The sequence below is a fragment of the Ranitomeya variabilis genome, chromosome 3 (assembly GCF_051348905.1).
Source record: "Ranitomeya variabilis isolate aRanVar5 chromosome 3, aRanVar5.hap1, whole genome shotgun sequence".
Classification (NCBI taxonomy): Eukaryota; Metazoa; Chordata; class Amphibia; order Anura; family Dendrobatidae; genus Ranitomeya; species Ranitomeya variabilis.
Window position 1 is genome coordinate 716,427,980 of NC_135234.1, and position 18,880 is coordinate 716,446,859.

The window sequence follows — 18,880 nt, forward strand, 5'->3', positions numbered from 1 at the left end:
TAGCCCCAACCCTAATCCAAACCCTAGCCCTAACCCTAATTAGAAAATGGAAATACATACTTTTTTTTATTTTATTATTTTTTCCTAACTAAGGGGGTGATAAAGGGAGGGGTATTTACTATTTTTTTATTTTGATCACTGTGATAGGATCTCACAGTGACCAAAATAAAACAAGATGAAGAATCTTCCTCTGCCGGCCGTCAGATCATGGCGGGCGCACTGCGCATGCGCCCGCCATTTTCTACCCGGAGGAAGATGCTGGCGGCCAGAAGAAGAAGCAGGAGGACCCAGGGACACCGGTAAGTATAACAGGGTCCCCGATCCCCCTATTTCTCTGTCCTCTGATGTGCGATCACTTTTTTTTTTTGTGGTCGCCGGTAAACGGTTATTTACCGGCAATTACAAAACGGGTCGGTAAAAACCGACCCCAATCATTTTATTTGGGGTCTCGGCTACCCCCGGCAGCCGAGACCCCAAAGATCTTCTGGTAGCCAGCCAGCAGGCTCACTGCGCATGCGCCTGCCATTTTTTTGCCAGAAGAAGATGGCGGTGCCCATGGGGAACCATGAGGAGCACCGGGGGAGACGGGTGAGTATCGGGGGGCGATCGGGGACCCCATTTCTCTGTCCTCTGATGTGCGATCACGTCGGAGGACAGAGAAATTAAATGGCAAATCGCTTTTTTTTTGCGACCTCCTGTAAATGGTTAATTACCGGCGATCGCAACTCGGGGGTCAGTAAAAACCAACCCGAATCATGTTTTCTGGGGTCTTGGCTACCCCCGGCAACCGAGACCCCAGAGAAAATCCGACTCTGGGGGGCGCTATACACTTTTTCCACAGCGCCGTTAATTAAGAGTTAATTAAGAAACATTTCAGTGAGCGAGATCTGATTACTTCCTTTTAAAATGTTTTCATAACATTTATACCATCTCTGAGGTGAAAGGATGATTTGTAGGTCTTCTTCCCATTTTTCCATTGTTTTTAATTTCGAGCCATCTCTGGGTTGATTAAGTGTAGTCACAAATAGTCAATGGAATACATAACCAGTCTATAATAACATCGTTCCAATATTTTAGATTAATTTAGCAAAACTACTATAAGACTGGATGGGACAATAACGGACCAACTGCAGATTCACTAAGAATTGTCTACACAGAAAAAAGCAGTCGTGAGGTCCAAATGTACAAAGGTGCAAAACTTTATTCAATAATAACAGGTATAAAACAAAGCAAGTGGAAAATCCCCTGTGCCAAAATTCAGCACATACAATAGGACAGGTGGGGGCACATGTGGCAATTCTTCTACCAAACATCCATGATATCCTACAGAATTGTAGGCATAAAAGGATCATATAGAGATTCAGTCATAATAGACCAACAGCATGGACATTTGTGGCAGTGTTAAATGCAAGTGCAACAGGTATACATACCAGGAAACAAGATGTCAAAGCACACACACACACAGCTCCCGTCTATCCCAACGCGCGTTTCGGCTAATACCTTCGCCCCCTGAGGAAGGTATTAGCCGAAACACGCGTCGGGGTGGAGAATCAAACAGTCTAATCTATGGGATTATCAAACAGTCCCAAAAGCAGTGATGAATGGGATTGTAGGGCGAATTGAAACCTGTTAGCTCTCCATAGAGGTAATGAATGAGATGTGTGTGGCGACTTGGCGAGTGTATAGCCAGGTCCTTTGGTAAAGGTCCAGTGGCCCAAATCAGACTATCTAAGGAGTAAAGTGCTATGTGGGAGCTTTCTATTTGAGACCAGAGGGGTGTGTGCTGTTCTGCATTGGCAGCTGCAAGTTGGACAATCTGAGCCGCCCTGTAATAATGGCAAAATTCGGTAGCGACACCCCCTTGTCGTTTGTGTCTGAATAAGGTTTGTTGTGAAATACGTGTTTTTTTCGTTGTTCCATATAAAACATAGTATATGTGAATGGATTGTTTTAAATGTCATTGAAGGTATCAGGATTGGCAGCGAACGAAACAAATACAGAAATTGGAGTTACCATTTTTATTGAGTGAACTCTCCCCAAAAAGGAAAGAGATGGGGAAGACCATTTAAATAGAGTTTGTGTCAATTTTTGTAACAGAGGGGTATAGTAATGTTTAAATAAAGTAGTTTTCGATGGCGTGAGATAGATTCCTAAGTAGGTGATGTATTGCTTTGCATGTAGGAAATGGAAATTAGTTAGAATTGAATTTTGGACTGTAGGAGAGGTAGTGAGCAACATGATCACTGATATGTGAACGATGGCCTTGTTTGAGAGTATTAATAAGGCTTGGCAGGGATGCGTGAGGGTTCGTTATTGTTAGTAAAAGATCGTCAGCAATCAAGCTAACTTTATATTCACATTTGCCTATTGTTTGATGAGATTTCTGGGTGTAAGCGAATCTTTTGGCTTAGAGAGGTTCTATGACCATAGCGAATAGGGCAGGGGAGAGAAGGCACCCTTATCTAGTTCCCCTTTTAGAAATCCCTTTTTGTTTAACGCTAATCCTTATATGCTGCAGTTTTAATCACTGAAAGAAACTTCTCAATTAGCACATTATACCTGACAGGTCCAGCAACAACTAAATCAGGTCATCCTTTTTTTTTTTTTTATACACATTTTTAATAATTTTGATGACCATTTCTGATCACAAGGACCATGACTGCAAATAAGGAAAGCCATATATCTCATGCTTTCTGACAGATCACATTGATAGGCACTTTTCGCTCTGAATATTGATGAGTACATATACAGTTATTGCTTCTTCTGTCCACCAGGTGGCACTATTGCCTCAATTACATCTATTGGCTAGAAAACTAAAATACGTTTTTCATTTCTTTTTTTCCTAGATGGGGACTGAACAGAGCTTTGAGCTTCTCAATGTGCTGGAATTCTCAAGGTAACTTATCAGTCACTTAATTATAGATCTCCCACGTACAGTGTGTTTTTTTTCTTCGGGCTATCTGTTAGTCTGATCGATATTTCCCTCCGTATTGTATATTATTAAATCATTATTTGATCATTGAGAAGGGAACTCGGGTATGGGTTCGCATTACCCCCCTTACCACAAGGAAAATATTTCCAGCGAACGAAAGAGAACGCAGAATATCTTTTTACGCTTCTAATGCTCAAGGATAATAAACTTCAAGGAGGGAGATAATGAGCTGAGTATTCTAAGTTCTTGGGGAAATCATTCTTTCCTATTTTATGAAAGCTTGATAAATCACAGCGACTTTTAGAAGTGTGAATTGGGTCAAATTGCGGCAGGATCCTTGGTTCGCGGATGAAATGATGGAGAGGGACTCGTACTAGAGGAAGTGGCCACGTGTGTCCTCAGTATAAAGGCAAATTATATTCCATTCCCAGGAAGTTCTGTCATCCTCGTCTTAGAAATGTTAGTTTCAAAGGGTTTTAAAGGTATATAAAAAATGCTAAATTACAGTTTTCATGATGATTGTATAATAATTCCTAGTACAATATACAAATGACACCTGTTCTGTGGTTATTCCGTGTGCTAGCACTGAGAAATCAAGCTTTGAAGCTGCATGAAAATTTTGGGGGTACGTTCATGTATTCTGAGTGTACACCCCCAATGCACTTCCTGGCAAATTAGCATTTTGGTGTAAAATTTGATTTTGCAGTGCTGGGACATCAGATTGCCACTATACGGATATCTTTTTTTTTTTTAATCAAGTACTTTTTATTAAGGCATACCGTATATCAAAAATGTAACACAAACTTCAGACAGATAGCAAAATTACAAAGCAGGTTGATTCATTTTCATTTAACATGAACTAGCCCCTTTACCCAGTACCCCATCCCAATATCCTTTATTATCAAACTGGTACATCTCTTCTTGATAAATGTATTCACCGCTTTACAAAAGCTCAGCCGCACAAGTACAATTTCTGCAGAGGTAATGAACCGACTCCCATCCTACTCTGCAACAGCTCAACAGACGGCACACCCGGACAATCCATCCATCCGCCCCACACAGCTTCACATTTTGTATGTTGACCTCTCTTAATGTAAATATTCCATTCCATGAGGACAATAAAGTTTATTTTATTCACAAACTTTTTCCTGACTGGTGGTTTTTCATCGAACCAGTGCATCGCAATAAGCTTCCTAGCACCATATAGCAATGTTGCAATAGCCAGTTTCCCACATTCATCTGTAGGACTATCATCCATACATCCCAGGAGGCAAGTCAGCGGGTTACGCACAATACTTACCCCCATCACTTCTTGAATCAGATTGAGCACTTTCACCCAAAAGGGCTGAAGGCGAGAACACGACCACATGTGCAGAAGGTCAGCTCCTTCCTCAGAACACCTTGGACATTTTGAATCTCCTCTCAGACCTGCCTTCATCATCCATAACGGGGTCCTGTAAACTCTATAGACTAAATATAACTGTGAAACCTTTTTAGCCTCACTTACAGAAACCTTGGGAATATATTGTAATATGGACTCCCACTGAGACTCCGACAAAGGACCCAGGTCCGCCATCCATTTTTCCTTCAACATTAACGGATGTCTCAGTAAAAGTGTTCAACAGGCCCCTGTACATCAAAGTGATGAACCCCCTCTAATTCCTCCGAGGTCCTATGAGATTCAACAAACTATCTGACTGCAGAACCACAAGTGACACTTCGTTTTGTTTATTTAGGGCATGTCTCAGCTGCAGATACTGGAAAAACATCTTCTGGCTCAGAGGAAACTCATTCCTGAGCATTTCAAACGTTTTAATAACACCACCATCGAACTGAGACATGAACCAAATGCCAATACGCCTCCACTGGCCTAACCGCCGCAATCTCATGAGCTCCGTCATTCTAGGGTCAAACCAAACCGCCGCAATCTCATGAGCTCCGTCATTCTAGGGTCAAACCAAACCCCCGCAATCTCATGAGCTCCGTCATTCTAGGGTCAAACCAAACCGCCGCAATCTCATGAGCTCCGTCATTCTAGGGTCAAACCAAACCGCCGCAATCTCATGAGCTCCGTCATTCTAGGGTCAAACCAAACCCCCACAATCTCATGAGCTCCGTCATTCTAGGGTCAAACCAAACCGCCGCAATCTTATGAGCTCCGTCATTCTAGGGTCAAACCAAACCCCCGCAATCTCATGAGCTCTGTCATTCTAGGTTCAAACAAAATCGACGCATATCGCGTAAATTCTGTCACTCCCCTCCACTGTTAAATTTTCTGCCAAACTTTCCCCATCATAACTATGGTTGGGAATTTTTCCTGGGTTCAATCTAAATCTACCCGCTTCCAAACTAGCTAACAATGGACCCTTCCCCACTATATAGTCAGTGTTTATCCCAGCTGATGTATTTTGGCTAGATTCTCCCCAGCCCACCATATGCTGACATTGAGACGCTATAGAGTATATCCAGGGGTTAGGGACCGCCAGACCACCCTCGTCCTTTGATCTCTGCAGATGCTGTAATTTGAGCACCCTTCCAAATCAGGTCCCTAAATAGAGTATTCTATACAATTTGCTCTGTGCCAACCACACTGGAGCATTATGCAGTATATAGAGGAGCTGAGGCATAAGTATCATTTTGATCAGATTGACTCTACCTGCCACAGACAAAAATATTTTCTTCCAGGCCCCAATCTTCTGCTGAAATTTCCCGAGCAAGGGAGTCAGGTTGAGCCGCGCATAGTCCTCTACTTTGTCCGAAACCACGATACGGATATTATTTTTATTGTTGTACCAGCACATTTACACCAATTTCAAAGGAAAAATTGTCCCGAATAGTTGCCCTTTTACGCAGTACAAGAAGGGTATGTGCACACGTTGCGGATCCGCAGCAGTTTTCCATGTGGTGTACAGTACCATGTAAACCTATGAAAAACCAAATCCGCTGTGCACACGCTGCGGATTATTTTCCACAGCATGTCAATTCTTTGTGCGGATTCCACAGCGTTTTACACCTGTTCCTGTATAGGAATCCGCAGGTGTCAAAATGTAGGTGAAATCTGCACAAAGTCTGCTGAAAACCAGCAGGGAATCCGCAGGTAGAACGCAGGTAATTTTACCTGCAGAATCCGTGCGTAAAAATCTGCAATGGAATCCGCAACGTGTGCACATACCCAAACAGAGTGGTGTGGTGGCTGCAAATTTGCAGGTTGTTATAATCCATAAAATTTCCTGCAATACTAATTGTATCCGTCACAATATAAGACTCTGTTTAACCGGAGCAGACCTCTCCATGGGTAGTAGTGATGAGCGAGCGTGCTCAGACAAGCGAGCATGCTCGGGGGCTAACTGATTGTCTTCGGCGTGCTCAAAAATAATGATCGAGTCCTCGCGGCTGCATGTCTCGCGGCTTTTCGACCGCCACAGCTGAGTATTTTTTTCGAACACGCCGAAGACGCTCGATTAGGACACGAGCGTGCTCAGATAACACCTTATCAGGGAACGTTCACTGATCACTAATCTACAGACATGACGGAAAGAATAGCGCTTCATCCTTTACTAGTGTTCCTGCCAAAGTGAATGAAACTCCAATAAGATCCTATTGATTGGCCTCTGCTGTATTTGTATATGAGGAAAGCACTATTATTGGCCATTATCAGACTTATAGCCTTCACTTTTCACCAGTATCCACTTTGCAGGCTCTATCCCAATTTTTTAGTTACTTCTGAGCTAGTGGATGCAGACTAGCTGCACACAGCTACATAAGCAACTCCTGCTCTCCTGTCCTCTGTAGCTCATGTACAGAAGTAGCAGCAGCAGCATGGAGGACATTACACAGAAGAACTGGTCAGTGTAGCTGTGAATCCAGCACAGGGGTGTGGTGAACACTTACACTTAGGGCTGGTGCACACGACCATAAAAATTGTAAAAAAAAATGAGGGAAGAAGTGTCTCAAAAGTGGAAAAGGAAGAATATTTCTCTCAGATATATTGCAAAGTTTCCTATATTTGCTTGTGCCACATGACGTCACCTAGAACTGGCAATTTTCAGCGACTTCACTTTTAACATATTGCATACGAAAATCAAGAGCACTGTACATGAAGATGAGAATAAATGCTTTACTGCAAGGCGTCCTCATTAATGCCCCGACCAGGCCTGGCTTCCAGAACCAGAAGACCTCATTTCCATCACCTTTAATGTCTTCTAGGAAAGCTACTAATGAGGAGCCCACATCCAGGTCCTCCTGCCAAACAAAAGTCATGAGCCATACTTGTTCCCGGAGCCAAATTGTGTATTTGTGTAACAGAGAAGGTCATCTTGTTACTCGCTGCTCTGATTTGTGTATAGTCAGTTCTTCTCGTATGGTAAAACATGAAATAATAACCCTTCCTTCCCGATGGGCCCTTTATGTCAGATGTGTGAATAATGACCATTTTAGCTAAAGTGCCCTTTGACTCTCTGAAACATGTATAGTAAAAGACGGTGATTTGCTCCAGTGGTGGAAACATTAAATTGTAGCTTTCAATTAGTCCTGATATATTACTCTGTGGGTACCTGGATGATTTCAGGCAAAGTCAGCTCCAAAAGATTTGAGAAAACATGTCCAAAAATAGTCCATTGTGCCCGTGATGTCAGAGGTTATTAACCTGAGATTTGAGGTTGGTTCTGAGACGTAGGTACGTCGGGTCGTAAAAGAAAATTAAGAGCCATGAGAATCAAATTAATATTACAGAAATTATTTATAATATTGTGCATGTTCTATATAAAAAAGTTGTAGAACTTTCTATTATACTTTATTGTTGAGTTTCCCACAAATTTTAAGATGTCTATTTTCTCACATTGAATGGGAACATTCTTTTTTTATTAATATTCAGCAGGTGAAAACCTCTACAGCTGTAATATGTTTTACAGCTGCCCATGACAATGTGTCCCGGATGGTTAATGTTCGATCAGTTAGTTCTCAGCAGCACAATAGTTTACCTCTATATGGTTCCGTAAGAGTTTAGGATGTTTAGCAAATGCCCTAATATTTTGCTACAGGTGTAAATGAGATTGTCAGCAAGATCACCCCCCCCCCCCCATTCTGCATACGCAGCTTTGAGAAGTAAATCCATCAACATCTTTGTTTCATCTATCTGTTGCTGCAGTTTCGAAAAATTAGCATTTTCATTCATATACAGTGGGGAAAATAATTATTTGATACACTGACGATTTTGTAAGTTTTCCCACCTACAAAGAATGGAGAGGTCTGTGATTCGTATCGTAGGTGCACTTCAACTGTGTGAGACAGAATCTAAAAAAGAAATCCAAAAAATCACATTGTATGATTTTTACATATTTAAATTACATTTTATTGCATGAAATAAGTATTTGATAGAAGAGAAAAACAGAAGTTAATATTTGGTACAGAAACCTTTGTTTGCAATTACAAAGATCAGACGTTTCCTGTAGTTCTTGACCAGGTTTGCACGCACTGCGGCAGGGATTTTGGCCCGCTCCGCCATACAGATTTTTTCCAGATCATTCAGGTTTCAGGGTGGCTGTCGCTGGGCAACATCGAGTTTTAGCTCCCCCCAAAGATTTATATTGGGATGAGGTCTGGAGACTGGCTAGGTCACTACAGGACCTTGAAATGCTTCTTACAGAGCCACTCCTTAGTCGCCGTGACTGTGTGTTTCGGGTCATTGTCATAATAGAAGACCCAACCACGACCCATCTTCAATGCACTTACTTAGGGAAGAAAGTTGTTGGTCAAAATCTCACAATACATGACCCCATCCATCCTCCCTTCAATATGGTGCAGTGTTCCTGTCCCCTTTGCAGAAAAGCACCCCCAAAGTATGATGTTTCTTCCACCATGGCTCACAGTTGGGACGGTGTTCTTAAGGTTGTGCTAATCCTTCTTCCTCCAAACACGGCGAGTGGAGTTGATACCAAAAAGTTATATTTTGGTCTCATCTGACAATATGACCTTCTTCCATGTCTCCTCTGGATCATCAAGATGGTCATTGGTGAACTTCAAATGGGCCTGGCGTGAGCAGAAGGACCTTGCATGTCCTGCAGGGTTTTAGTCCATTACGGTGTACTGTGTTAACGGTAATGTTTGAGACTGTAATCCCAGCTCTCTTCAGATCATTGACCTCCCGTGTTGTACTAGGCTGATTCCTGACCTTTTTCAGAATCATCCTTACCCCACGAGGTGACATTTTGCATGAAACCCCAGACCAAGGAAGATTGACAGCCATCTTGTGTTTCTTCCATTTTTTAATAATTGTGTCAACAGTTGTTGCCTTCTCACCAAGCTGCTTGTCTATTGTCCTGTATCACATCCCAGTCTTGTGCAGGTCTACAATTTTGTCCCCGGTGTCCTTAGACAGCTGTTAGGTCTTGGCCATGGTGGAAAGGTTGGAGTGTGACTGAGTGTGTGGACAGGTGTCATTTATACAGCTAACAAATTCAAATGGGTGCAATTAATACAGGTAATGAGTGCAGAGTATGAGGCTTCTTACAGAAAAACTAACAGGTCTGTGAGAGCCAGAATTCTTGCTGGTTGGTAGGTGACCAAATACTTATTTCATGCAATAAAATGCAATTGAATTATGTAAAAATCATACAATGTGATTTTCTGGTTGTTATTTTTAGATTCTGTCTCTCACAGGTGAAGTGTACCTACGATAAACATTACACACCTCTCCATTCTTTCTAAGTGGGGAAAACTTGCTAAATCGTCAGTGTATCAAATACTTATTTTCCCCACTGTATAAATAATCCATTATGCCTCTCCATTCAGAAAACTGGAATAAAACACTTTGAAAGGTCACATAATCTGTGCCCAACGTGAATGTATGCAATAACGTAGCAACTTTTTGAGTTTTCACGTCAGTTTTCGGCATCTCTGCCATAATGGGAGAAGCTGGAGAGGAGTCAGGGAATGGCTACAGCCGCCGGCCCAATTTTTCAAAGGTGGCGGCGTTTCTTAATGTTTCCAGTCTCTGACTAGAGTAACATTTCTGGCTAGGCGCATGGAGATGCATACTGCTAAAAAGATGCACCAAATTCATTAAGTGGCTTCTGTTATGGTTTCCAATGGCAAGGAAACATCAGAAGCATAGAATAAACGGACAAGCTCTCGGGTGATGGAAACTAGAGCTGACCGCGATGCTAAACCTACACACCACACTAGAAGTAGCCAGGGGGCATTCCTGCGTTGTCTCTAGATGCCGCGCGCCAGCCGGAGAACTAACTACCCCTGGTAGAAGAAAACACAGTCCTGGCTTGCCTCCAGAGAATTTCCCCACAGGAGATAGCAGCCCCCCACATATAATAACGGTGAGAGCAGATGAAAAGACACACGTAGTATGAAAGCAGATTTAGCACAGAGAGGCCCGCTAACTAAATAGCAGAAAGATACAACAGAGGACTTCGCGGTCAGCTGCAAAACCCTTCAAAACACCATCCTGAAATTACCTTAACTCATGTGACAACTCATGACACCGGAGTGGTAATTTCAGCCCAACAAGAGCTTCCAGCTGCAGAGATTCACATAAGTGCAAACTGGACAAAACATACAAAAATAGACTTAAGGACTAAAGTGTCCAACTTAGCTGAGCAGAAAACTGGGAGCAGGAACATGCAACAGAATCACTCTGGATACATTGATGGCCAGCATTAGAATGACTGAGGAGCAAGGTTAAATAGGATACTCCCACATCCTGATAGGAACAGGTGAACTGAGAAGGCAAAGCTTGCAGGACACCAGTACCACAAGAGACCACCGGGGGAGCCCACGAACCGAATCACAACAGTACCCCCCCCTTAAGGAGGGGGCACCGAACCCTCACAAGAACCACCAGGGCGATCTGGATGAGCCCTATGAAAGGCACGGACCAAATCAGAAGCATGAACATCAGAAGCTGTAACCAGGGGCTGGCTGGCAAATTTTAGCCTGGGGGGCAAGCACACAGCAGTGGCCCATGAGTCGCGGCCCATCCTTAAAGGGGTTGTCGGATCTTACATGTCTACAGTCACTATGTGTGAATCCTCATATTGTGCGCACTGAGGATTCTCTGGTGCCGGGAACAGGCGGTCTTGTTACTGCAAGCATGCGAATATATATTTATTTATTGACACACACAGTCCTACTCTATAGTGACAGTCACACACACAACCCCACTGTATAATGACACACACGCACAACCCTACTGTATAATTAATGACACACACACTGCCCCACTGTATAATGACACGCACACACACTGTATAATGACACGCACACACACTGTATAATCACACACAGACAGGGCCGGACTGGGACAAAAAAAACAGCCCTGCCACACAAATCCCACCAGCCCACATACTATAACACTCCCCATCCCGATCAGTGAATTTTGCTATGCTTTGTCCTGCCCCTCAACACTCCTCTTAAAGGCGTTATTTGAAGAGCCACATGTGAATAGCGCCGCAGTGCGCATGATCGACCACAGGTCCATGTACATGGTGCTCATTACACCGCAGGCAGGCGCCGGGGACACCCTGGGGACGAGGAGAGCCCAGAGGATGGTAGAGGACTGAGGAGGACAGCGCCCAGTGACCACTCTGCAGAGGAGTCACAGCAGAGGTGGCATCTCCCTCACAGGGGACCAGCGCTCCTCCTGCCGCCCAGCAGTATCTGCTCCGGAGCCAGGCGCCACCTCCTCTTCCTTCATTAGCATCCCCGGCGCCTGCGCTGTATGTTTGAAGGGCAGCACAAACTGCACATGCCCGAAAAAAACTTACAGCGCAGGCGCCAGGGACGCTAATGAAGGAAGAGGAGGTGGCGCCCGGCACGCAGAGTACTGAGTGATGGCTGGAAGGCATTTGTGTCAGGGGGGAAAGGACATGCCCCCCTGACAAACTACAGGTATGACAGGCAAATTCTAAAAACGATTACGGTATTTCAGCGTTGGAAGGGACCCGAACTAAAAGAGCCACCTTCACGGAATGCAGCAGTAGTGCTGCACAAGTGGCTCTTTTAATTAAAAACACCTGGGGGGTTACAGGTTCCCTTTAATACAGGTGCTCATTAGGGTGGAATCACAGCAGCATATGGCATCCGATGTGATCTGCCAATGATACTTGGCTCTTGCTCTGCTGTGAGTGTGAGCCAAGTGTCCGTGCTCCAATGCTCTCGCAGCACAGGTGTGGAGGAGACGGAGAAATTAATTTCTCCATCTCCTCAATGGTCTGACTCGCCGTGTATCAGACTGCAACATCTGCTGAGAAAAAAAAAAAACTACTGCACACGGACAGCAAGTGAGAGGAGAATCAGACCACTTTTGTGGAAGAAAATGGAACAGTTTTTTTTTTATACTCTTTATTAGTCCATGTGGCAACATTTCACTTCCATATCAGAGAAATGTTCAGTTATGGATCCGAAATGTTGCCACATGGGCCAATAAAGAGTACGCTACTTTTCTCACAATTAATCGGAGTGATAGATAGACAGATACACACATACATAATAAGAATAGATACTGAGAATTACACCATTTATGCAGGACAGTAGAAGCATACACAGCTCCACAATATACCGTATATACTTGAGTATAAGTCGACCCAAGTATATGCCGAGGCACCTAATTTTGCCTTAAAAAACTGGGAAAGCTTATTGAGTCGAGTATAAGCCAGGTATGCATTGTCCCCACATCCCCGTCCTTGTATGCATGGCTCCTTATCCCCATCCTTGTATGCATGGCTCCCCCGTCCCTGTCCTTGTATGCATGGCTCCTTATCCCCGTCCTTGTATGCATAGCTCCTCATCCCCATCCTTGACTGCATGGCTTCCCCGTCCTTATATGTATGGCTCCTTATCCCCGTCCTTGTTATGCATGGCTCCCTCGCCTCTTATTCCCATTTTTGTATGCATGGCTCCTTATCCCCGTCCTTGTATGCATGGGCCTCTTATTCCCATTCTTGTATGCATGGCTCCTTATCCCCGTCCTTGTATGGCTCCTTATCCCCGTCCTTGTATGCATGGCTCCTTCATTGTTCATGTATGCATGGTTCCGATAAAAAAAAAAAAAAAAACACATCCTACTTACCTTCCCTGCATGCCCTCGCGCAGCATCTCGTTCTGGTGCCAGCAGCTCCTGTAGCCGGGTGATCACGTGTCCCCCACTCATTAAGGTAATAAATATTTACCCACGCCTATGGGAATGGAGAGGGGTGAATACTCATTACCTTAATGAGCGGAAGACACGTGATCGCTCGGCCTGAAGAACTGCTGGCGCCGGAACGAGATGCAGCGAGGGTGTGCAGGGAAGGTAAGTGGGATGTGTGCTGGAAGGCTGTGGCTGTGAACGCTATAAGAGAAATGAATATTCACTGCCAGCGCAGTGAATATTCATTTCTCCTTAGCAGCGGCCCAGGCTTTAGCCACAGCCCCCACCGTTTTTTTGGGACAACGACTCGTATATAAGCCAAAGGGGGGTGTTTTCACACAAAAAAAATATGCTGAAAAACTCGGCTTATACACGAGTTTATACGGTATACTACAATCTATTAAATACACAGCGGCATATTATATACCGTGTTAAGGAATATAGAGCAGTGTATATATTATATAGTGTAGAGATGTGGCAGCAGTGTATATATAGTGTGAATTCCACACTATATACATAGCGCCATACTATATAAACATCTCTACACTATACAAACATCTCTACACACTCTCACTCTCTCTCTCTCTCTATACACACACACACACACACACATCTCTACAATATACGGTAATTAGGACAGCATTATACTATACTAGATGGTGGCCCGATTCTAACGTATCTGGTATTCTAGAATATGTAGGTAGTATATAGCACAGCCCACGTACTATATTGCACAGTCACGTAGTATATAACACAACCGGCGAAGTATATAACATAGCTGCGTAGTATATAACAGAGCCAAGTAGAATATAACAGCACAGCGCACGCAGTATATAGCACAGCCACGTAGTATATAACACAGCCATGTAGTATATTGCACAGCCACGTAGTATATTGCACAGCCACGTAGTATATTGCACAGAGCACGTAGTATATTGCACAGAGCACGTAGTATATTGCACAGAGCACGTAGTATATTGCACAGCCATGTAGTATATTGCACAGTCACGTTGTATATTGCACAGTCACGTTGTATATTGCACAGCCACGTAGTATATAACACATAGAAGTAGTATATAACACTTCGCATAGAGTATATAACACAGGTTACGTAGTATAAAGCATAGCGATTTAGTGTATTGCCCGGCTACATAGTGTATAGCACAGAGATGTAGTATATAACAGAGCCCACGCAGTATGTAACACAGCCCACGTAGTATATAGCAATGTGGGCACTATATGCGTGGTAAAAAAAAAGAATTAAAATAAAAAATAAACATATACTCATGTTCCGAAGGCCCCTTTAAGTCCTGGCGCCTCTGCGGTGCACGCGGCGGCTTCCGGTCCCAGGGTTGCTATGCCCTTAGGACCTGGGATGACGTCACGGTCACATGACGTCATTCCAGGTCCTGCGTGCATAGCATCCTTGGCATCCGCTTGCACTGCCATGGACAGCGGGCGACGTCGGAAGGTGAGAATAACCATTTTTTTTTTAATATTATTATTATTATTTTTAACATTAGATCTTTTTACTATTGATGCTGCATGGGCAGCATCAATAGTAAAAAGTTTTTCAGACATGGTTAATAGCTGCGTTAACGGAGTGCGTTACACCGTGGCATAAGGCGGTCCGTTAACGCTGCCATTAACCCTGTGTGAGGGCTGACTGGAGGGGAGTATGGACGGGACACTGAGTGCAGGGCAGTAAGCAGCGGCCATTTCGCTGCTGGACTGTGCCCGTCGCTGATTGATCGTGGGCGTTTTGCCAGGACCAATCAGCGACTTGGATTTCCGCGACAGACAGAGGCCGCGACCAATGAATATCCATGACAGACAGACAGACAGAAAGACGGAAGTAACCCTTAGACAATTATATATATAAAGATTATGATGCACACATCACATAGGAGACACCACGACTGCTGAATATATATTACATTGAAACTACTGTATATACAATATATAGCTGATACTGCGACCAATGTGTATAGTTGTAGTATCACCTATATATTGTATGTGATACTGTGACTGGTGTACACACATTATATAGATGAAACTGAAAAAAAAAAATAATATTATATTATATATATATATATATATATATATATATATATATATATATATATATTAGACACAGATAGATAGTGCGACTATACACAGCAGTATCACCTATACAAAGTATATGCAGTAGTCTATACATTATACAGGTGATACTGCAAATGTTGGATACACATTATATAGGCGATACTGCTACTGCTGTATAATGATAGTATCACCTATATATCATGTATACAGCAGTCTATACTGTATATATATATATATATATATATATTATATACATTATATAGGCAATACTGCTACCAATGTGTATATACGTTATATATAGGTGATACTGTTGTGTATATATGTACGTGTTTGTGTGTGTATATACACACCAGTATCGCCTATATAACGACATATATACACAGCAGTATCACCTATATACACACATCAGTGTACACATCAGTAGCGGTATTGCCTATATCATGTGTATAGACTGCTATATATACATTATATAGGTGATACTGATGTATATAATCACTATACCACCTATGTAATGTATGTATAGCAGTCTACATCTTATATAGGTGACACTGCTACTGATGCGTATATACGTTATATAGGTGATACTGCAGTGTGTGTGTATATACACACACACGTATGTATACACATATATGTACATGTATGCACAGCAGTATGATACTGCTGTGCATACATGTACATATATGTGTATACATACGTGTGTGTGTATATACACACACACTGCAGTATCACCTATATAACGTATATACGCATCAGTAGCAGTGTCATCTATATAAGATATAGACTGCTATACATACATAATATAGGTGGTATAGTGATTATATACAGCAGCATCACCTATATAATGTATATATAGCAGTCTATACACATTATATAAGTGCAACTGCTGTACATACATTAAAAAAATCATCTTGGGACTCACCCAGGTCCCTGAGATGGGGGGGGGGGGGGGTCGGGAGGATGAAGAGCTGAGGTGGGTCGGGTCCTGTCCAGCGTCGGCGGTGAAGACGATTCCAGGCATTGGTGAGCAGCAGTCTTCTCTGACGCTGGTGCAGGCGGGCCAGCGTCAGACAGTCAGGTGGAGGCGCCCTATGCGCGCCGGACTTTTCAAATATCTCCATGTGCGCGCGTGGTCTCCTGCTTGCCCGCGCTGACACTGGCAGCAGACGAGCACGCGCAGGACTCAGGACCGCGGCCGTGCTCGCGCACTAGCGTGGGCCGCCGCGGCACTTGTCAACTCGGGCAATGCGCGCACACAGGACCTGGCTGAGTTTTAAAGGGCCGGCTGGAGGGATTCGGAGCGCTATGTATTAAAATCGCTGCCGGTCCTCCAGCGGCCCTGTGCACCTGCTCAGGCACCGGCCCGGGGGGCATATGCATGCCTGCAACCCGGGCCAGTCCGCCCCTGGCTGTAACCGAAGAATTATCCTCTTGACCGTAGCCCTTCCATTTCACCAGATATTGAAGTCTCCGTCTGGAAACACGGGAGTCCAAGATTTTCTCCACCACGTACTCCAATTCACCCTCAACCAGCACAGGAGCAGGAGGCTCAACATAAGACACAAGTGGTACCTCATACCTCCGCAATAATGACCGATGGAAGACATTATGGATAGCAAAGGATGCTGGGAGGTCCAAACGAAAAGACACAGGGTTAAGAATTTCCAAAATCTTATAAGGACCGATGAACCGAGGCTTAAACTTAGGAGAAGAGACCCTCATAGGGACAAAACGGGAGGACAACCACACCAAGTCCCCAACACGAAGACGAGGACCAACACGACGATGGCGATTAGCAAAACGTTGAGTCCTCTCCTGGGACAACTCCAAATTGTCCACCACCTGCCCCCAAATACGATGCAACCTATCCACCATGGTATCCACTCCAGGACAATCCGAAGACTCCACCTGACCAGATGAAAAACGAGGATGGAACCCTGAATTGCAAAAGAAAGGGGAGACCAAAGTGGCAGAACTGGCCCGATTATTAAGGGCAAACTCAGCCAACGGCAAAAAGGAGACCCAGTCATCCTGATCAGCAGACACGAAACACCTCAAATAAGTCTCCAAGGTCTGATTAGTACGTTCCGTCTGGCCATTTGTCTGGGGATGAAATGCAGACGAAAAAGACAAATCAATGCCCATCCTGGCACAAAACGCCCGCCAAAATCTGGATACAAACTGGGATCCCCTGTCGGAAACGATATTCTCCGGAATACCATGCAGCCGAACCACATTCTGAAAAAACAGGGGCACCAACTCAGATGAGGAAGGCAGCTTGGGCAAGGGCACCAAATGAACCATCTTAGAAAAGCGGTCACACACCACCCAAATGACGGACATCTTCTGAGAAACAGGGAGATCAGAAATAAAATCCATAGAGATGTGTGTCCAAGGCCTCTTAGGAACAGGCAAGGGCAACAACAACCCACTAGCCCGAGAACAACAAGGCTTGGCCCGAGCACAAACATCGCAAGACTGCACAAAAGTACGCACGTCCCGAGACAGGGAAGGCCACCAGAAGGACCTAGCCACCAAATCTCTGGTACCAAAAATTCCCGGATGACCTGCCAACGCAGAAGAATGAACCTCCGAGATGACTCTATTGGTCCACTCATCCGGCACAAACAATCTACCAGGCGGACAACGATCAGGCCGATCCGCCTGAAACTCTTGTAAAGCACGTCGCAGGTCTGGGAAGACAGCAGACAATATCACCCCATCCTTAAGTATACCCGTAGGTTTAGAATCACCAGGGGAATCAGGTTCAAAACTCCTAGAAAGGGCATCCGCCTTCACATTCTTAGTACCTGGCAGATACGAAACCACAAAATTAAACCGGGAGAAAAACAACGACCAGCGCGCCTGTCTAGGATTCAGACGTCTGGCCGACTCAAGATAAATCAAATTTTTGTGATCAGTCAAGACCACCACCTGATGTTTAGCACCCTCAAGCCAATGACGCCACTCCTCGAATGCCCACTTCATCGCCAAAAGCTCCCGATTACCGACGTCATAATTTCGCTCGGCGGGCGAAAATTTTCGAGAAAAGAACGCACAAGGTCTCATCACTGAACAATCTGAACTTTTCTGCGACAAAACCGCCCCCGCTCCGATCTCGGAAGCATCAACTTCCACCTGAAAAGGAAGAGAAACATCAGGCTGGCACAACACCGGAGCAGAAGAAAAACGGCGATAAGCTCCCGAAAGGCCTCCACAGCAGCAGGAGACCAATCTGCAACATCAGCACCCTTTTTAGTCAAATCAGTCAAAGGCCTGACAACGCTAGAAAAACCAGTTATGAATCGACGATAAAAGTTAGCAAAGCCCAAAAATTTCTGAAGGCCCTTAAGAGAAGTCGGTTGCGTCCAGTCACAAATAGCCCGAACCTTCACAGGATCCATCTCAATAGAAGAGGGGGAAAAAATGTACCCCAAAAAAGAAATCTTCTGAACCCCAAAAACACACTTTGAACCTTTAACAAACAGAGAATTGGTCCGCAAAACCTGAAAAACCCTCCTAACTTGTTGAACATGAGATTCCCAGTCATCCGAAAAAATCAAGATATCGTCCAAATACACAATCATAAATTTATCCAGATATTCACGGAAAATATTGTGCATAAAAGACTGAAAGACCGAAGGGGCATTTGACAGACCAAAAGGCATCACCAAATACTCAAAATGGCCCTCGGGCGTATTAAATGCGGTTTTCCACTCATCCCCCTG

At 44.1% G+C, this 18,880-nt stretch overlaps 1 protein-coding gene across 3 annotated transcripts in view; it reads left to right on the top strand.

The window, feature by feature from the left end:
- ATP8A2 (ATPase phospholipid transporting 8A2) overlaps window positions 1–18,880 on the top strand; it is a 1,034,865-nt gene that overhangs the window by 371,231 nt on the left and 644,754 nt on the right. For all 3 annotated transcript variants that reach the window (XR_013224076.1, XM_077298312.1, XM_077298313.1), the window contains one exon: window positions 2,847–2,896. Coding sequence is in view for 2 of the 3 variants with exons in the window: in XM_077298312.1 (XP_077154427.1) it covers window positions 2,847–2,896 (50 nt within the window). In the remaining variant the exon portion in view is untranslated. The remainder of the gene's footprint in view (window positions 1–2,846; window positions 2,897–18,880) is intronic.